Source organism: Paracoccidioides brasiliensis, assembly GCF_000150735.1.
Source record: "Paracoccidioides brasiliensis Pb18 unplaced genomic scaffold supercont2.12, whole genome shotgun sequence".
NCBI classification, from domain to species: Eukaryota; Fungi; Ascomycota; class Eurotiomycetes; order Onygenales; family Ajellomycetaceae; genus Paracoccidioides; species Paracoccidioides brasiliensis.
Genome location: NW_011371369.1, coordinates 309,874 through 330,463, shown reverse-complemented (window position 1 = coordinate 330,463; position 20,590 = coordinate 309,874). Strand labels below are relative to the sequence as shown.

At 46.3% G+C, this 20,590-nt stretch overlaps 6 protein-coding genes across 6 annotated transcripts; 1 reads left to right on the top strand and 5 right to left on the bottom strand.

The window, feature by feature from the left end:
- Positions 1 to 338: 338 nt before the first annotated feature.
- PADG_12333 (uncharacterized protein) lies at positions 339 to 875 on the bottom strand (the record flags this gene model as incomplete). The annotated part of the gene is made up of 2 exons (XM_010764873.1): positions 339 to 764; positions 858 to 875. 2 exons carry the CDS (start codon positions 873 to 875, stop codon positions 339 to 341), a joined length of 444 nt encoding a protein of 147 aa, XP_010763175.1.
- A 277-nt stretch (positions 876 to 1,152) lies between these two features.
- On the bottom strand, positions 1,153 to 3,832 carry PADG_07676 (uncharacterized protein; the record flags this gene model as incomplete). Its single annotated transcript, XM_010764699.1, has 5 exons — positions 1,153 to 2,012; positions 2,080 to 2,654; positions 2,716 to 3,325; positions 3,442 to 3,683; positions 3,813 to 3,832. The coding sequence occupies 5 exons, from the start codon at positions 3,830 to 3,832 to the stop codon at positions 1,153 to 1,155; spliced, it is 2,307 nt and encodes a 768-aa protein (XP_010763001.1).
- A 1,658-nt stretch (positions 3,833 to 5,490) lies between these two features.
- On the bottom strand, positions 5,491 to 9,321 carry PADG_07675 (uncharacterized protein; the record flags this gene model as incomplete). Its single annotated transcript, XM_010764698.1, has 3 exons — positions 5,491 to 5,720; positions 5,786 to 8,089; positions 8,145 to 9,321. The coding sequence occupies 3 exons, from the start codon at positions 9,319 to 9,321 to the stop codon at positions 5,491 to 5,493; spliced, it is 3,711 nt and encodes a 1,236-aa protein (XP_010763000.1).
- Positions 9,322 to 13,684: 4,363 nt separating this feature from the next.
- Positions 13,685 to 14,533, bottom strand: PADG_07674 (uncharacterized protein; the record flags this gene model as incomplete). The annotated part of the gene is made up of 1 exon (XM_010764799.1): positions 13,685 to 14,533. One exon carries the CDS (start codon positions 14,531 to 14,533, stop codon positions 13,685 to 13,687), a length of 849 nt encoding a protein of 282 aa, XP_010763101.1.
- A 481-nt stretch (positions 14,534 to 15,014) lies between these two features.
- On the bottom strand, positions 15,015 to 16,169 carry PADG_07673 (uncharacterized protein; the record flags this gene model as incomplete). The annotated part of the gene is made up of 1 exon (XM_010764798.1): positions 15,015 to 16,169. One exon carries the CDS (start codon positions 16,167 to 16,169, stop codon positions 15,015 to 15,017), a length of 1,155 nt encoding a protein of 384 aa, XP_010763100.1.
- Positions 16,170 to 17,560: 1,391 nt separating this feature from the next.
- Positions 17,561 to 20,517, top strand: PADG_07672 (FACT complex subunit pob3; the record flags this gene model as incomplete). The annotated part of the gene is made up of 8 exons (XM_010764697.1): positions 17,561 to 17,682; positions 18,347 to 18,569; positions 18,638 to 19,164; positions 19,225 to 19,464; positions 19,527 to 19,658; positions 19,782 to 20,015; positions 20,089 to 20,161; positions 20,233 to 20,517. 8 exons carry the CDS (start codon positions 17,561 to 17,563, stop codon positions 20,515 to 20,517), a joined length of 1,836 nt encoding a protein of 611 aa, XP_010762999.1.
- Positions 20,518 to 20,590: the final 73 nt, after the last annotated feature.

Sequence of the window (20,590 nt, the reverse complement as noted above, 5' to 3'; positions counted from 1 at the left end):
TGGAAAACAACGTGTAGTTATTCTATGAAGATAAGAAATTTTAATTTGAAACTGATCTGTTGGTCCTGCAGGTCCAATTCGCTGCTAGAAATATCTTCAAAAAATTATGCACTGCATGCGATTCCTTGTGATAGTGCAGATGTCTCTATTCTCCTTCAAGAGACGGAAGTCCTGGTTCAATTCGAGTATAATTAGTTAACTCCCTCCTCCACCCCCTCCCTCTCCCTCACACCCTTTTTTTCCCGAGGCAGAAACAAATTCTGAAAACACCAAGTCGAAGTCAATTGTTTCAGAAGGGAACACTGTTACTAGGCGAGAGACTGCTCCAGCATAGTCGTCTAGGAGGCTGAGTTGGGCATGTCCAAAATCCTCCACCACTGCTGCCCCTGTTGCTGCTGCTGCTGCTGCTGGTGATGAGTGTCCGCTGGCGGAATGGGTTCCCAATCCATTATCTCATGCAGGCTACGTGATGGCTGAAGGGTTTCAAGATGCTGCTTAAGGGTATTGAGCTCCTGGGTGACAATGCGGTTGCGTTGGAGAAGGGACTTGTATACACGAAGGAGGTGGTGGTTGACGGGCGGGAACGTACGTGGGGCGGCAGAAGAGTTGGCTCCGTCGAATCGACGCTGGCGATTATGAGAGCCTTCTGTCAATGACATGCGTAGGAAAACTTGGCGATTCCGGAGCTGATTGCCACGGTACTGTCGCCGAAGTTGCGATGGTGCCGACAGAAACATCGGAAACCGTCTTTTGGATTGCGGATTCTTGTACTGATATCAGTAATCTCCTATGTCCATCACACGCTAGAGTGGACTGATGGGAAAACTCCTGTAGAGTCAGTAATTGGCTATTCATACCTTACCCTGATGACCCATTCCTCGCTGTTTGGGCAAAGAGATCCTCCCCTTTTTTCTGGTTCGAATGAGCCAGCAATCTGGGTTGTGACCGTCTTAACTAATGAACATTCTAACATCAGGCACGCCGACCTAAGTATATATAAACAAGAAGACCGTCACTCCAGTTCTACTGAAAGAGCGTTGTTGAATCCTATTTCTTACTTGGAACAATCGAATGTGTCTACGGATGCTTCTACTGACGACGATAGAGAGCTTTTGGCATAACGGTGTTCTATATGAACTTCTAAAACGTGTTTCATGATATTGTCTTAGATGGTTCTGTCCGCGAAGACACATGATTCCAAGTCCCCGGAACATTCTCTGGCATTTCACCCCCCTCCCATTCCTTCAGCAGTTGCTTAACACGGTATTCAGTAGCCCATCCAAGATCATCCTCAATCCCATTTAACAGTTGCAGAATGGCTCTGCGCTCTCGAGGATAGGTGAGACACTGGCCAGCGACAAACAAAGGTTGTACGGAATGGATACGCACGGAAGCGTCCAGTCGAGCCATAGAGATTCCGAAAATCTCACGGCAGTGGAATATTATCTCATTCTCTGTGGCTGGATAGGATTTCGACTTGCTTGCCACCATATGCTCATTCACAGTGGATTCGGGTGGTTTATTGGCCAGAAGAAGGATACATGCCATGTGGTAATGCTGCATTGTTGATCCACACATGGGGAGGCTGTACCACACTTCCTGGCAAGGTAACGGCTCTTCATCTGGACCTTGGAAAGACGGATAAGAAGACTCCAGTCTGATGCAAGGTTTGAACGTGTTCGGTAAGCCACTGTACCATCTGCCGAGCTCTGTTTGAAGCCTATCCCATCTCTCAAAAGCAGTTTGCCGCCAGACACCAATGGAAGAAGATTCGGTAGGGTCATTCTCCGTGCTGCTTAAGCTGTTACCTGTTGCTATAAAATTCACAACTTTCGAGAGGATCCAAATTAGTGCATTCGATATTAAATCTTCTTTCATGACATCTCCTTCTGGATATCCCGAACCAGTTGTATTACTTGGCCGGACAAATCCTGCATTATCCAACAGAAGGCCAGCTTCAGTCCAAAGGAACAAATTTTCCGTGTTGAGCCCCGTCCGGCACTGGTTAATGACTAGTTAATCATCGTTAGCAGAAACCTTTACAATACGGGTCAAACGTTTCCACAAGGGAGATCTCACAAGCAGATAAATAATCCTGACGAGCGAAACTCCAGAACGTCGCCTCCCGCGCCTTGGAGAGCCCTAGCCTTTGTGCGCCTGCTAACTCCAGTTGTTCCACTGGCATCATACCAGCTTCTGCAATATCAAACAACGACTGGACTCCATTCAGATGCCGATTCCAAGTTGGTCCGGTTGTCTCGAGAAATTCATACAATGATAAAATTGCCGCTGCTGCAAGTACTTCATCTGAATGTGTGCTTGATAGACAGCTATTTGGATAATCCTGCCGTTTCTGAGACGGACTAGAATCATTACACAGCTCTGGTTCCGGGTGCAAAACTTCCATCAGAAGCTGGATAGCTTTATCATAATATTTTGCACAGTGATAATACCAGTCAATCTTCTCAGCATCAGGCCAAACTTCCATTGTGGCCTGTCTACCACATATGCCTCCTACTATAGCCTTTTTACCTTTCACCCGCCCCAACTGCTTAGCTGCATATGCGCAAGCGGCGTATTTTAGCAAGGGCTCAGTGATGGCTTTAACAGGAACGTAGGTGGCGAAATATGTGCCAAAATCAAAAAGATCCATCCTGGAAAAGTTAGCTATCGGTTAAATCATTTACATTCAGTATATCATTATAAGAAACTTACCATTGTCCTGGAGCTTCTGAAAAATGACGGAGCAAGAATGCAATCTTACGGTCAGACTCAACATCTACACCCACTTCAGCTCCTAGACCTGAATTCAACTCTTTCGACCCAGATGGCGTTGAAGCGCTGAGTGCCATTTTGCTATGGTGTGGAGACGACTGGAGATTCGGGTCGATAGGGGAGAACGTTGATGTTGACGGGTTGAGTATAAAATTGATATTGTTGTTCGGGGAGGATATTGATGCGGATGAGAATGTTGGAGCTGGCATACTTGGACGTGTAGGGTTTACAGAAACTGCTAGTGCCAGAGGAGCTGGCAGTTCAGCCTGACTCGAGGCAGTATTATTCGCAAGATTACTGACAATATCATTTCTCCTCGTCGACGGATGGACTGGGGTTGAAGAGTTCGGGAGAAGATGATAAGGTCCCCCGGTTGCCGCCTCTGAGAGAGCCTCCAGACCTTGTGTCTGGACATCTAGTGATGATTGATGACGGTAATTATCATTAGCATCCCAGGTTAGAGGTTGTGGGTTGGCAACAGGATCGCTGGTTGACGCGATAGGGTGGTCATATTCCTCCACGAACGGTTCAGAATTGTCAATAAACGTAACTAACAGAACAACAATCATTAATCTTTTTTGCCAAGAAGGTTTCCGTACGGGCCTCAATCGAATAAATATGGATATGAAGGTACGGTACACAATCAGTACATATCAGCCTCCGTACTTTGTTTGGGGATCTCCAACCAAACGCTATTCTCATCAAAGGTATTTTTGTATGAATAAAACCGCCTCAAGGAGCTTCCGTCACCATCGCCCGTCACCGTTCCATTCATATTCATAGACGCATTCTGTTGGTGACGGAAAACTACGCCCTCGCTGGGTCGACACTCACGAGATGCCTTCCAACATTGCGAACATTGCGGCTTCTGTTCGTCGCATTTCAGCTTTCGGGATCGACACGTCAAGCTGGTATTTGCAGAAATCACAGACTTAGCACGTAGTTATGGGAACAGGCCGGCAGATACCACCAGAAATTCGGACGGGAGGGCCAACCCCGGATATGGCATTGTGTGATACGTAAACGGAGTCACATACCACCCAGTTCTTGAGCGCATGATGAAAGCATGCAATTGAAAAGCGCAGGTTGCCCCCTTTTGTGATTTATCTGTCTTCTTTTCTTGTCTTCTTCAAGATAATATAATCAAACAGCTTTCTTCGGAGCGTTGAGAGAGCCAGTCGCATCGAGTGGCAGGGGAGTTGATCGATCCATCTCTATCTGTCCCATTAACCAGCGAAAATAAAAAAAAAAAAAAAAAGGATGTGGAGATTTAGTTGGTCCACCGACTGAAACACAGGATCACTAATGGGGGTTCCCAAGTTCCAGCTGCTTAGTTTAGTTAAACAGATGCCTCGTTTGGTTTAGTTGACGGTATGTTTCCTTTGAGCTTAGAATAGTTGCAATCTCGAGGTTCTCGGGCATGCTGATCGTTAACGAATGATAATTGCACCCGTGTAAGCTACCCGGCTAAATAGAATACACACCTCAAAGGTTACTATAAAATCAAGGACAGAGGCTTTTCCATATAGCAATGCTGCTAAACCAAAGCACCTGTTTAAGCTCTGCCAAATTCTCTATATACCTAGGAGGGATTTCGTTACTGTATTAGCTACTAGATGCAGAGCAACCTATCTCTCCTTTTGTCTCTTCTGCTCGTTGAAAAAAAATGCTTTTTGGCGAAAAATTCCACGTTAACGTCAGCACCAAGCAATGTGTGTTTCAAGCATAAAAAGCGAGCGAAGAGAGAGTTGAATGCTTGTTGTATATTAAAACTCAAGTACCCGCCTCGATCTTCTTACCATAAACCACTCGAACAATAAATGGACCAGAGTTGACTGTAGAGAGAACAGAGATCTCCCCGTGTTTCTGTCCATATAATTACTGATGTATAACCCTGTCCTCCGTATACATTTAATGAATCGTGTGTGATCTTAAGTAGTAGGGTGATCTGATGTTATTAGCAGGTAAGCGACGTAACTATCCATCCTTGGTATCAATCTGGAGCTGTCATTATGAGGATACCGCGGAAAGCTGGCTCGGGTCGGTTGAGAAATCTGGAAAGCCAAACCCGCTCCGCTGCCTAGCTACCTAGGTACGTATGTACACATGATAACGTGCATGGCTCAATAGCTATTTCGGTAGAAAGGGAAAGGAAAATGACTGAAAAGAAGAACGACTCACGAAAGAAAAGATTGGAAAAGAAGGGAGAGGATTGAAAAAGAAGAGGGAGGATCGTTCGGTCAAGATCAGTAATATCTAATAGGGGTGACCGGGGAGAATATAAAAAGGGAAGTGTAAGGAAAAGCCAAGAAAGGCAAAGGTGAAGGAGTATCCAGGTGCAAGAGACACACACAAGAACATGTTGAAAATATAATTAGTTCAGCAATAGGGACAGACGTGACAAAATCTAGGAAGAATGTTTCCAGTCCGTACACCTTGCAGAGGATAAAAAGAAGACAGGCACACACAGAGCAGAGGTATGTTGGCCAAATATCGCGATCAAATGGGAAAAACACCAGAGAGGAAAAAATCCTTTAGGAAAAGAAAGAAGAAAAAAATAACGCCAAATGTAGAAAAATATCAAACAGGGTATTTTCCTCCCGCCCAGACGCCATTACAAAAATAATGTAGAAAAAGGTGCAGTGAAAGAGAGAAAGAAAAAAAAAAAAACTCTAAATGATAAACAGGACTCCCAGGAAGCCGAAATGGTCCATATCATATGACTGGTACGCCAGATGTTCGCCGTCTTAAGGAATCCAAGAGGTGTTCAGGAGGGATTCGTTGTAGGTCTGGGCGACGGTCTGTGCCTCGAGGCACTACGACATAACCTTGTCGGCGACGCTGGATACGATTCAAGATAATTCCAATCAGAACAATCAGGAATACACAGCCCAATGCAATACAGAAGGAAACCAGAATGACGATTCCTCTCGAATGAGGACGACCTGTATCGAATAAATGTCAGAATGTGTCTCAAAAGTGTGCTGATAGTGCAAATGGTAACACTTACGGCCCCCTCTGAATGTGTTTCTATTTTCAGAGAATAGCTCTGTAACTATGCCTGGCTGACCATCGCCCTTCGTCGACAGGACGAATGGTGTTAATGTGGTTCCATTATATAGAGCACCAGATGCACTACCAAAAACAGGAATTTCGAGCTTGCCAGAAATGAAAAGCACTTGGTCCTTATCGAGCGTGGTAGTTTCGAGGTGGTTTTTCCTAACCCCAAGAACCTGGATCCCATATATCGTACTCTGTTTCTCGAAGAGAGAACCAGATACCAGGAATTTCGAACCATCATAAAACACAAGGAACGGAGAGCCATCAGACGACTTCCCAGCAACCCAGAAGCGAGAACCGTCCTCTCTAGCAAGGCCAAGAGCCGTGACTGGCCCGGGAATAACGCCAGTCGCCCCGTCTATTGAAGACCAAGCTCGGGTCGTCGCATCAAAAGTAGCCAAAGTAGTTTGGTTATTTGCAACCGTGAAATTCCCCGCGACGATAAGTTTATCCTTGTTCGCCCACTTAAGCACGGAAACGTTGCCCTGAATACCATTGCCCACCCTCGTCCATTGGTTCGAAGCAGGCTGGTAATTGCATACAGCTGGACACGGCAACCCACCAACTGATTCGAATTGGCCACCGACGTAAACATCCGTAGATTCTGGACGTGGAGCGATGGAGCTTACAACAACATTGCCGTCACCTTCCAAAGCTGCTGGCTGACGGGCTTGGTATTCCATGCGTTGGAGATCGTAAGCGACAAGACCGCTTATATTTGACCCGGAAACGCTACCGGTGACAATCCCGCCAGCAAACAGTGAGTCTCCCTGGAAACCCATCGTCAAAAACGTTGATGCAGTGTCAATGCCAGACCCGGTACCGGTGATGGAATTGTTGCGTGAACCGTCCATGAAAAGTAAATTATTAACAGTTGCGTCATTCTCTCCCTTTGCAGAGAAATGGCCAGCCAATATGGTGAGGTTTCGTCCCGAACGATTGTAGAAGAGTCCTGTAGTTACAATGGGAACATCTTGCAAGGCGGCGAGGGGCTTTTGTAGCGATGAGCTTGCTTCTATCGACTGTATGTTGACGGGCAGTGGTTGAAGGCCAAGACCTTTATTGTCGGTTAATGCAACAGCTCCACGAGTTAAGAGTCCTCCCGACATAAGGCTACCAGCAAAAAGGGTGGTTACATTCTTAACCATAAGTGACGTGGTAAGCTCTCCAATAAAAGCCGATTGGCTGACGTCGAGGTTCTGCAGCCAATTCTGTCGAGAAGGAACCCAAATCGCGAAACCTAGAGCTATTTGTAGGGGATATTTATCGAATGGAAGGATATGCGAAAAGTTCCCACTGAAAGCAACAGCAGGTTCAGGCTTGTTGTCTGTTAGGTTGAGAGAGAAATAGACAACGGACTCCACTCGACCATCTACACCTGCCCCTAGAGGACCCCATGCCTTTTTGGATAGTGAGTATGCAGCGACGTTACTAAGGCTCTTTCCACTCTCACTTGTACCACGCAATGTGCTCGAGAAGTTACCACCAACGAAAAGAGAATCTTCAAGCAGCAACACAGAATTAACCTGAGAATTCAGCCCTCCATCTGGCAAAGAAACAGTCTTGCCATCCGTGATGGACATAATGTTGCTGAATGAGGAGCTGGAGAAATTTCCAGCAATAAAGAGAATATCCTTCCCAAAAGCCAAACTCGTTACTGACGCGCCAGGATCAAGATCCATTCCCGCTCTATTAATGGCGGACTTTGAGAAGTCTACGCTGGTTTCCTTAACTTCCGGATCAAACTCGTATAGACCGTTGAGACCGCCAGTCGATGAGATGAGTTCGAACCGAACACGGGATGCAACAACGTGAATGTTCTGTTGGCCAGCTTTTGTAGTCAGCTTCACGGTTGGTCGAAAGTTACTGCTGCTAACATCGACAAAGCCCAAGAATATTTGATCATATTTGTCAAAATTATTCGTCTGGTATATCACGGTCTGCTCCTGCCTGTCGCTATTGGAGGTGACCGACCACGTAACATCAACCATGCCACGGGTATCACATGTATTGTCCTGTAGACATCCAGGAGTAAAAACAGTCACTGAGTAATTTCCCGACTGTTTTATGTCCGGCATGAAGGTCACCGATGTCGGCGTCTGATCTGTCGATGCAACCTGGGCTATTAAATAGTCGGACGTGCGGTGACGTGAGGGAGTAACTTGCCAGCTCCCCGTTGCGCTTGAGGAAGAACCAAATGGGATTCTGGCGCATTTAGGTTCATTAAAGTCATCCACGGCGTACGTATAAATATCTGATACAAAGTTAACTTGGCCCACTTGATTAGCACACGGGGAGGGATATCATACCATCCTGAAAGAGTTCCAACCCATCAAGGCCTGCACCCTGGCCATACCATTCAGAAATATCAAGCTGGAAACCACTCACGCCAACTTGATTGACGAAAGTGAAATCGCGATATTTTTCGGATGGATCGTCGGAGAGGGGACATTGCGAATCGCAAGCCTTGATATCACCGGTGGCAGGATCAGTGTAAGTCATGTTCAATATTCCATTGTCCGGAACAGCCGTAAAATGAAAGGTTTTCGTGCCTCTTCCATCTAAATGCGTGTTATAAAGCCTCAATTTCGTTGGCTGGTATCCAAATTTCATATCAGCACGCCAATACCCGGGGGAGTTATCTGTAAGCAACCATGGATTGCCAGCATTGCCTTCACCAAATTGCTTGCATATAATATTGCGTGGATTACTATAGTCAGTATTCGTTGTACTCGACCCGGCTGATATTCTTGAGGTGTCGAGGTTGATAACCTGTTGGTCCTTCAAAGCTGGAGTTGTCGCATTTCCCAATCCGTCAAAGGAGCCTCCAAACACGATGTGGTTTTCCCGGGTTTTGGCGATGGATGAGACGGGTCCATTGAATCCAGCGAACGGAAGGGAAGAGAACCCTGAACTTGGGGACCATATAACAGCATTACTGGATTCCGGCGTTTTGAAATCCCCCCCTACATAAACAATTCCGTTTTCGTTATCGCAAAGCAAGGCCAAGACCTTTCCAGACAGGTTAGATATCGGGGTAACGTGATTAGAATTCATATTAAATAATGCAATCCCTTGAGATTCAACACCGCCTAAACTTGTAAAGTTTCCTCCAACAACCACGTCGGTAATTGTGCCATTCTCCGCCATCAACGGGCACAGTGACAATATATCAGCGTCGGCGGAGGCGAGTGTAGCGAGCGCACCGTTTGGCAAGGCCGTAAGGAGTGATTGAGAGCGGGTACCATTTGGTAGATGATTGTTCGGCCTCTGTTCTTCGAACTGGTATAGCGATATCGCGTCAAAGCTGCCTGTAAGTGCGACTCGACCCAGGGGCTTGAGATCAAGATCTGGCTGGACAACCGGCGTCAAGTGGATAGCATGGGCTGTCGAGAGCAGGATTGAAAGCGCTAGAAAGACGGAGGAAGAAAAGAGAGAAGGGATATTTGCCGTCGCTGGCTCGACGGGTGAGGAGGAGAACCTCATCGCGCCACCGGCGACGACACAGCTACTCCCTCGTTGAGATACCTGGGGGTTACAGGTCTACCAGGCGGTCAATCTAGGTCCACTGCAGGTGTCGAAATTCAAGGCTAACGGGGACATCGAGAAAGGAGAGATATGGAGGATAGGATGTTTTGTTAAACGAGTGTGTGACGAGAAACAAGATATGGATCTCACATCCCTTAGCCAGTGACAGAGTAAAAGGAGTGAGGGTTGCCCGCAGGGCAGAGCAATGGCTTAGGGTAAAAGAATGAATGAGGTGGACGGGAGGTTTGAGCAAATTGCACTGCCTGAAGTGTTCCAGGGTGCCCAGGGGCAGCAACGAGGAACGGTACCACACGGTACCAAGATATTGTACCAAGACATGTACCAGCGTTAGCAGTTGTTAGGGCGTTAGGGCAGCCAGGTACTGCAGTTACCGGGCTTGGGAACGTAAGCTGAGTCAGCCCCACTCGTTCAGAGGCCTTAGCGGGCGGTGGTTGGCTGACATCCTCGTCGTCTGAAATAAAAACAGCAGCCTATTCCTGTTGCAGCCCCGATCAATGATCATACGGTATGGTTCGGGGGGGTCAGGTGGTAATTTACCAGTCCCTAACAGGAAAGGTTGCCGTGTCTCCCTAAGCCGTTGGATTGCTGTTAATTTAAGTCAAATCCCCAAAAGGGGGCATGTTTTGGCATGTTTTTTTGTTGTTTGTTGTTATTGTTTGTTGTAGGAGTGCCACTAATACTGTACATAACATACATGTTGTCACGTTTTTTGCCTGTACCAGAGTTCTCTATACTTGTCTCTATTTCCTCTTGTTATACGAGTCTTTCTTTTCTTCTTATTCCAAGGGGGAACAGGATATACACGCATTTGCGAATAGCTGGAGCGGTTGTGAAACTGGTTGATGGCTTAAAACTTCTAAGCTTTGGTTCCTTCTTTTGATGCGAAGGAGCGGGTGGATCTCGAAGCCCCCTCCCCAGCTGCAACCTCGCCTTTCCAGCTCACATTGCCAAATATAAGAACACATCGTCAATATGCATCTCCACTGGGGTTGTCTCATAAGCCCTCTGCAATTCCTTATTGTTCAACTGTGCATACATATACCTGATGATGCTCATCCCCTTGATCGCAGCAATTATAATCAATATCTCGAGCTATATATACACACATATATATATATATATATATATTTTAAGAAGGATGGTGAGAAAAAAAATTATGAAAGAAAAGCAAAAATAAAAATAAATAAATAAATAAATAAATAAATAAATAAATAAATAAAAGAAGAAAACCTTAGTTCCGTCAGTTCAAGGGCGCAGCGCCTCACTTCAGTTTAGAAAGCCTCCTGTATGATGTGTCGGAGCCTGAGAGGCCTTGATTATTACAGCAACCAAAAATATTCTTTATCCTTTTAGGATTAGCTCACTTGGCCAGGAAGCTTAGATAGAACATCTGGGTCTTGGGCTGCCAACTGGGAATTTTCTCCATTTTGATTGACTCGAATCCGCCGCGCACCGACATGCAACCCGGGAAGCAGTGGCACAATGGCATCGCTCTTGTATCGCGGCTCAAGCAGTTCATCTCTTTTTAGAATCTCGTGACAGACTTTTTCTAAGCAAAAAGGTGGAAGAAGGGGGGGGGACAACAGCAAAAATTGAGGGCAGGATGGACGGTCAGTTATCCATGTAGTAGTAGTCAGTTAATGATCAACCTGGAATTGACCAGACTCAAAATAATCCGGGCCAAAAGACAAAGCCCTGCCCCGGAGGAGAAAAATAGTTGACAATCGGCTATTTGGGACCAATAGGTCAGGCTATGATTCCAGCCCTCGACCGATCGGCTAATGGGTGCCCCGTGGACTGACCCATCGATGTCAAGACAGACAGATGTTATTCACGGAGATCCCTGGGTTCAGAATCCCGTGAGAGACTTATGGGCATGACAGTTTAACGCGAGTGGCATTATCTAACCGTCAAAATAAAACAAAAATTGATGATTCCTCGAAAAGTCGAAACCTAAACCTTCCTCGCGTCCAAGAACCCTACTTATTTACAAACACCTTTCGTCCGTGGGAAACATCACCACAGCATGAACCTTTCAACTTCTCAACTTTTCAACATACCATGTCCAAGCCCTGTCAGCCCTAGTTGGTTTGCCGTTTTCCTCCTTCGTGTCTTCCATGCGGGGATCCTTAACCCATGATGACGGTCAGTAATTGGATCAAACATCGCTCGGTTATACTCGCAAGGAACTAGAGGGGGGTCTGGACAGACTTTTCCCCTGGAACGCAACTTGTTGATAGCCAAATGGTTCAATGTTCGGTAGGTTTTCGAAAAGGCATTCTAGAGTTCTTGGCCATGTTTTTTTTTTTTTCTTTTTTTTTTTTTCCCTTGCGTCACAGGTACAATACGAAGACAAAACTTTCCCCACACCAAACATTAAATTCGGCATTGCCAAATTATCGAGAACCTGAACCTAATGAGAGATATACACAAACTTCCCATGATGTACTACTCCCTTGTTCCAATGTCTTTTCATGTTCAGCGGATTCGCCGATAACCAGGGAAGTCACTAGGCGTCATATCTCAAAAAGAACTCAGAGAGAGATGCAAGGTGCATGTCGAAATGCGATGGGTAACACCCCGCCGCGCTCTAAGGAAGATGTGGGACATCCTCTATCGTATACCAATCACCTCGCAAACCGTTGGGGAGAGAGACGTCGCAATTTCGTCTATCGCCAGAGATATTCTGCTTGCTTTGCACAAGGCTTCATTCTGGTCTTCCTCTGTCAACGACTGAAGGATAGGTTTCCCAGTTTTACGTGGGTATCTACGGGGCAATGAGGGGCCAAATAATACCATCATTACGATAACAAAAAGCTAATTTTCTGATGATTGGACAGTACCTTTTCTTTTATCTACGTAAGTGGTTTTTATTGAACCTTGGGAACGGGTTTCCAGGGTTTGATATATTATTAGTACCAGATGTCAAGGGGTCTGTTTAACAACTCTTGGCAGGCCCCTTCCCCTTTTCCCGCAGTAAATCAGCACAAGAGAGAACAGGAATTACTCCTTGATGCTAGAACTGCTCGTCCAGGAAATCGTAGGCTCACGATTGAGGAGATGAGATAGCCAACCCAAACCGTGATACTGGATTTGCGTGATTGAAATGTGAAGTAATTGTGGGGATCCTGTAGGTTCTCGTTCCATGTCCTTGCGGTGGGCGACATTCATGGTTTGGGTGAAAGTGTCTGTCTCCTTTAACTCGGCGAATTTAACGCTGTCTAACCTTGCGGATGTCCGATCCGAACGATGTTTAACCAACCCAAGTTACATTAAGTAGTTAAATACGTCTTAAGCGCTGAACCTCAGCCATATCATTTTTATTTTTTTCAATCGTGACGTCAATCATCGGAAATGTTGGCAGTTAGATCATCACAACAGCCATTTTCAAACCAAACTCTCTTTTTCGGCGGATATTTTTTCGTGATGAACTTTCAGTGGTTCGAAGTTTAGTTGAAAGGGAGAGCCGGAAGCACCGGCAGCTGGTTTGCGTTTGGCGAACAGCTGAGAGCATTCTTAATCTGAATAGCATTGTTTGCCGGGATTCAAGATCGGGTTTTGGAGACTCCATTCCTGCGAAAAATCAGTTTCAATGAAGATGGAGGTTTTCTCTCCGCCGGCTCTGGTTTTGGAATTTTCTTCAGCTGGTATTTTCTTCCCAACCGTCTCGCCTAGGTGCAGGACGAGGACAAAAAAAAAAGCCTTGCGTGAGATGGATACAAGTTTGCCTTGTTTACAGAGCTATGGTTCATTGACTTCGTCGTAACCTATCTCTAGGAAATCGTGGCAAGTTTAATCTTTGTAGAGTGATGGTGGAGTTCATGAGTGCTGGCGACTACTCTTACCATCCAGCAGAACACCGTTCGCGACACACTACATCTTGATGATTTTGGAACTGTTTGACTGTTCATAGATTTATATACCCCCCCCCCCCCCCCCCCTTTTTTTTTTTTTATGCCATCAACGGTGTACAAGGCCATCTACGCATTATGGAGCAGCTGACCTGTTTACGCTTCTGAAGATTTTGGGAGTGGTTTAATCTTATATTCGATGTATTGATTGGCCGATTCTTGTTGTTCTGATTGAGATTAAACCCACTTCGCGGATTAAAGGATATATTCCCTCAAGAGGAATATCCATGGATCTTCTGCCCGCAGCCTCAAGATATAGCGTCCGTAAAGGCTTCCCTTGTCGCAAGAAAAAGGTGGGCGGGGCAGAACCCCTTACTAAATGATCTTAAAACCAAAGCGCAACCCCAGACGCCACCTGTTTAATTTAACCGGGCTCCATCCATCCTTAATCACTTCCCCGTCAAATCGTAAATCTTCTGGATACCCGTTAACACTTTCTCAAAATCAATCTTCAAATCCGTCAACAGCCCATTCTTGATGTTAAACACCCACCCGTGCACAATCGGATACTGGTTTTTCGAATACATCTTCTGCACAGCTGCCGTCTTAATGATGTTCCGACACTGCTCAATCACATTCAGCTCTACAAGCCTGTCATAGCGCTTGTTCTCATCCAGGGCATCCAGCTCCGCCTCATGGAGCCGGTAGACGTCGCGGATATTTCGCAGCCAGGGGTTCAACAAGCCCAGGTCTGCCGGTGTCAGAGCAGCCTTGACGCCGCCGCACTCGTAATGCCCGCAGACAATGATGTGCTTGACGTGCAGGTGCCGCACGGCATAGTTTATCACGCTCATCACATTGAGATCGGTGTTGCAGACCAGGTTGGCGATGTTGCGGTGAATAAAGGCCTCGCCGGGGTCTAGGCCTGTTATCTGCTCGGCAGGAATACGGCTGTCACTGCAGCCAATCCACAGGTAGTCGGGGTTCTGTCCGATGGAGAGCTTCTCGAAGAAGTGCGGGTCCTTGGCGGCCTTTTCTGCTGCCCATTTCCTGTTGTTCTCGAAGACACGCTCGTGTGTTTCCTGGAGATATTTGGAGACGTCGCTTGGGGCCATCTGGCTTATTGTTCGGCGGGTGGTGCAGGGATGGGGAAAACGCGGGAGGGGTTTATTGACGAGGTGGTTCTGGTGGTTGAATAGGAGGCTGGATTTGTTGATGCTACTTCGTGTAGGTGTGGTGATGGCAGTGCATTGAGTTCTGAGGGTCGATAGGGTTGATACCTGGCGGGGTCGGAACATCGGTCGGCGTGAATGCAGGGTTAGAGGGGGCAGTTCAATTAATTCTGCAGCAGTATGAGGGCCAATGGCAGAGTTTTATGACCTTTCCCTCAATATTGGTGTGAGGAAACAGATTTGCATGCAGACGCACGTGATGTAGTTAACTAGCTAGTTAAAACTAGTTAACTATTTACAATTGGTGATGTCATTTTTCAAAAGACCCTTAAAAGGTGTTTGTAAAACACCGTATATCAAGCAGCTCACGATTATTTCTTATGCCAATTATGGCAAGGCTGATCTAAGGTAATGTAACTGAAATGTAAACTGAAATATAACACAATCAACACCATCCCCTCTCTGCTAGGACATTAAGTCGTATTGTATTCACCCTGCCAGTCGACGGAGAATTCAATGTAACAGAGAAAAAACAAACAGGTGCCCTATCAAACAAAGAAACAGAGGATGCTCTCCTCTTGCGAGACCTTTCTAGAAGCTCAAGCTCTCAACTCTGAATAGCTGCAGCTGCCACCAGTGCATCGAGTGCTGAGCTCTGGGTCGATGCGAGGGCAGGGGGCGCGAAAGGTCCGGCCCAGTTAATACCAAACTGATTCTCATCATTCTTGTCATTGGCCCAGATGGAATCTGCATTCTTTTCAATGAAGAATTTGTACTCTGATTTCAGCGCAGTTTTGTGCAATACCTGCAGATTGCGCATGAAAATTCCCTTGAATTGCGGTCCGTCACCACCACAGTCGGGTTCACAGCGGTCATGTAGGATGCCGTGCTCATCGGATAGAGTACGAATTGCCGCCGTAGCGATGGCATGCGCGTGATCTAGGAAGGAATTGCCTTCTCCGGGGAACACTTTGGAGAGCTCGACCAAGGCACCGAGAATGACGCCTTGGTTGTATGACCATACGATCCCTCCATTGTTCTTGCAGATGATTAAGTCTATGCCATCATTGATATTATTTTGCATGTTTATCAAGCCAGATTGCTTGAACCATTTCCACTCCTTTATTGCCCAATCACTGTAATATTTTGCTTTGTTGGGGACACGGGTGGCGAGATGTGCTGCCACGCTCAGGAAAAGTTCGTTCGAGATGGCAACCAAGGCTGTTTGGCGTTTATCCCACCAGATACCCCCACCACACCGCCCACTGTCCCACCCACCTGTCATATCTTCGAAGATATCCCTTGCCATTTGTAGGTATTTCTGGTCTTTAGTTACGTCGTAAGCGTTGATCCATCCCAAAGCCCACCAACCCTCATCGTCGTAGTAGTCGTTGATGAAGCCAGGAAAGCTGTGCCATAGGGATGATGCGATGATAAATGGTGGGTTAAGATAACCAATCTCAACCAAACCATTTGAAGGGACCCTTGTGTAAAGTCTGGCTTGTGCCTTCTGGGCCTGCTTGAAAGTGGCACTAAAAATATCTTTCCCTATCGACGCGGCATAGTCGTTCAAAGGCATTAGGTTCCCCACGGTTGTTAGGCAGTTTGCACTATTCCACCACCCTGTCGTCTCCCACAGTCCTGTTGATGCATTATACCATTTGTGCAGAGCCTGTAAACCCACCTCTGCATAGCTTCCATAGTTGGGCAGCGCTAGGGCATAAGAAAGGAGGAGAGTGCAAGCAAAGACAAGCCCTCGCATGGCTGCCGTGATATTAGCTGGAGGGAGTTAAGAAGAATGGCGATGAATTTCCAGTGTCTTGTGATGACGTATCTACGAGCTGGCATTGCTTCTTAGCACCGGGTTGGTGTTGACTCTTTGAGCAGTCCGAGAATGCAAACTCCCGGTCAGGAGATTACACAGTGCCCCTGATTCGGGAGGCTGCGAACGGAGAAAACGGCTAAACCTAGATGAACGAGGTTCAAGGAGGTATGTATCTGGCGCCCCACGACAGTTATCTCGTGAAATTTGGGGAAGAGCTGTGCCATATGATGATAGCAAATCCCTGAGTTACCGGACCTGGTTAAAATATCACTGTTTTATATCTAGAAATTTGCCAAATTTGGTGGCTATGTGCTCGGGTTTTAATTCACCAGGGATTCTCGGATTCTGAACCTCTTGAAGCTGAACGAAAGGGCCAAATGAAGAACGGAACCTCAATATGGTCGGGGTTTTCTTTTCTTTTTATTTTTTATTTTGGGTTGTAGTTGTATGGAGAAAGGTAGTGAAATCGATGATTGTGGACCGTGGACAATTCATGGTCTTATGCATCAGAAATCAGCTGGCACAGACATCTCGGGATCCCCGGGTTTCGCAATTACGTATTAAGATATCCTGGATATAAAATCCAGGATCAGAGCTTGGTCAACGGCATGGGACCGTTTTGTTTGAGGTGCAGCTGATTGGAACAGCTAAGCAGAGTCGGTAAACGGGAAAAACTTTCTAACGCGTTGGTGGTATCATGGCACGAGGTAGTTAGTTAACGATGATGTCGACGATGCTTATGTCAAATAACTAGCTTTTTTCCCTTTTCTCAGGTTTATTGACTTCAACACTCCGAGACGAAGGGAACAACCACGCTTGTTCTCCCAAAACGAATACTTGTTGATATCTTGCTTATTTATATAATAGTATATACATATATAAATAAGTAAAATAAGATAAAACGAACAAAATATAAGAGAAGGTCATTGCAGTTTTCCATAGTTAGTGACTTTGTCCTTACACGCATGTATCTATCACCCACCAACACTACGATATGCAGTAGTATAGAACCCTCCTCGAACCCCCCCTCTCGCTTTCGCGGCTTGGACTGGTTACAACGTTGTCAAACAGCGACGACTGACATATATAGAAAGTGACCACGGAGGCTGATTGCTTTTGCTAGTGGATCGCTGGGCAGAAAGCCCAATAAAGCAATACCTTACCGCTGACTGGTTAATGTGTCCGTCCTCGCCATTTCAAAATCCAGCCTGATGAAAACGGATATATGTATGAGAATGTTGCCACAAACATCTCATGCTTTGGGTAACTCTGCTTCGCCTGTGAGAGCTGAGACAGCAGCTGTCCACTACTGTTGGCACGCATCATGAATGGCCTTATCTCGCATGCTCGGGCAGAAGGCAGGAAACCCTCTTCTTGGACCACGATGTCAAACGATCGAAAGTCTTGAAGGAGCGGAGCAGTGCAGCATAGCACATGCTCTCTATGCTCGGTAATTTATGTACTTAAGGGCCATATGGAGGTGAACTCGTCGCGATCAGGTTAATTCCCAAGGAGAAAATCCAGGAATCCATAGCCATGAAAGGCTCTGCAGAATGATTTCTCACACGATCACTGGGGTAAGAGTTTTTGGAAGCCTGTATGCAAAAAGAGCTAATGTGGATTCCCGCACCAGGCCCTCGTTCATTAAGGGAAGGAATATCAATCTTCAACTGAGACGAGATAGAAAATTAAATATTCAGCTGAGACGAAATAAAGATTCTGGTGCAAACGTGTATCAAGATTTTAGATATTTTTCCCGTAGTCTGTTGTTGAGGCCCAGGATGCCTCTTGGATAGGGGCCATCGGAGGCTGCTGACTAACGACGCTTGAGGCCCGTGTCGCCAGCCGTAACGAGTTACTACATTTCCTTACGCCACGGCGCGAGAACTTTTATTAAGTGGTTCTTCTACACGCGAATTATTGAAGCTCGTACATCAAATGGAAGGTCGCCTCTTCAACATCAAGCAGTTTTGAGCATTGAATTGTCACTCAACTTACTGTCTGATATCATCTACCTCCCAACCAAAGTTCCTATATTTGCGCCATATCTCCATCATGTAGGTTTGCTTGCCTCAGTGAGTTTGGTGGTGTAACCGCTATTGACCATTGCTCAGGGAGAGCTTCGAGAATATCTACCTCGATTTATCAAAACAACCAGGCAAATGTAAGCTTGCAGAGAGCGGCTTGGGTTGGCGACCATCAGGCGGCGGCGACACATTTACTCTTGACAGCAGCAATATTGGCGCAGCGCAATGGAGTCGAGCTGCCAAGGGTTATGAGCTGAAGATCCTCTCCCGTTCCTCGGGAGTCATTCAGCTTGATGGATTCGAGCAAGAGGTACGAAATCAAACTACGAAACTGTCGTGTTCGATTACCGTTAACCGCATCTAACACGGAGGTGACAGGATTTCGACCGAACAAGCAAAGCCTTCAAGATCTGGTACGGCATCAACATCGAAAACCGAGAACATGCGCTTCGTGGATGGAACTGGGGGAAAGCAGAATTCACAAAAGCAGAACTCACATTCAATGTGCAAAACCGACCCGCATTTGAACTCCCTTATTCGGAAATATCAAATACAAACCTTGCGGGCAAGAACGAGGTTGCTGTTGAATTTGCACTTCCTGTTGATGCCGTTAACGGAACGAACGGACAATCAGAGGGTAGCACGAAAAACAGAGGTCGGAAAGCTGGCGCCGGACGGGATGAGCTGGTAGAGATGAGATTTTACATTCCTGGCACAGCTCTTAAGAAGGAGAAACCAGAGGGTGAAGAAGGAGAGGGAGACGAGAAAAGCGTTCAAGGCGAAGAGGCAGAGGAACAAAATGCGGCAAATTTATTCTATGAGACTTTGATGGATAAAGCTGAGATCGGAGACGTTGCTGGAGATACATTTGCTACCTTTTTGGATGTGCTACATCTCACTCCAAGGTCAGAATATTCGCATTCCGCCTCTTCCTTGCAGGAATACTATTACTAACATACACACAGAGGACGATTCGATATTGATATGTACGAAAGCTCGTTCAGATTACGAGGCAAAACATACGACTATAAAATTCAGTACCAGTCGATTAAGAAATTCTTCCTTCTGCCGAAGAATGACGATACCCATACATTGATCACGTTAGGCTTGGATCCCCCACTTCGACAAGGCCAAACGAGATATCCATTCCTGGTTATGCAGTTGAAACTTGATGATGAGATCAGCATCGATCTAAATATGACTGAGTATACCACCAATCTCTCTCTATAACCATTTCCTCACAGGCCACACTAACACCTTACAACAGTGAATTGCTTCAAACCCGCTACAAGGACAAGTTGGAGGCCCATTACGAGGAACCCATTCATCAAGTTGTAACGAAAGTATTCCGCGGCCTTTCCGGGAAAAAGGTCGTCATGCCCTCAAGGGATTTCGTCAGGTCAGCAACCGCTTTGTCTCATACCCTTTCTGAGCATCGGAGCAAAAATTCAGGCCCACACTCAAATCATACCCAATCACCCAATGGACGTCATAGGCCGAAAGTAACTGACCCCAAGTCTAGTCATCATGGGCATTCCGGTGTCAAATGTTCCATCAAAGCGAACGAAGGGCTCTTGTTCTGCTTGGACAAAAGCTTCATGTTTGTACCAAAACCAGCGACCTACGTGCAAATTGAGAATATATCCGTGATCACCATGTCCCGTGTTGGTGGTGCGATCTCCGCTAGTCGAACGTTCGATATCACGATGACCCTTAAAGGGGGAATGGGAGAACACCAATTCAGCAATATTAATCGGTATAGCCCTTTCCGTGGCCACAACTCTGGCTGGAGTAGTCCTTCAATGAATGAATTACTGACAATGGGACAGCGAGGAACAACAACCCTTGGAAGAATTTTTCAAGGCGAAGAACATAAGATTTAAGAACGAAATGGCCGATGACGTAAGTTAAAACTTCCCCTCCTCGTCCCGATCTACTCTAATATAGAACGATATACTGACAATTTTTCCCAGTCATCCGCCCTTATCGCCGCCGCTCTCGACAATGAAGATGCCTCCAGCGACGAAGAAATGGCCGCCGGCAACGACCGTGGTTCCGCAGACGAAGACGAAGAATCTGTGGACGAGGACTTCCAAGCAGAGTCCGAGTCTGACGTTGCGGAAGAATATGACTCTGCGCACGAAAGCAGCGGTAGTGGAAGTGATGCTGAAGTAGATGACGGGGATGAAGAAAATGATGCCGCCGCTGATGAAGATGAGGACGAGAGACCGAAGAAAAAGACCAAGGTCACAAAATGAGCGTATGGGTCCGTGGGGCACGGAGGATTTGTTAACTTTATATCATCATTTTTTTGTTTTTCCCCCGCTTAAT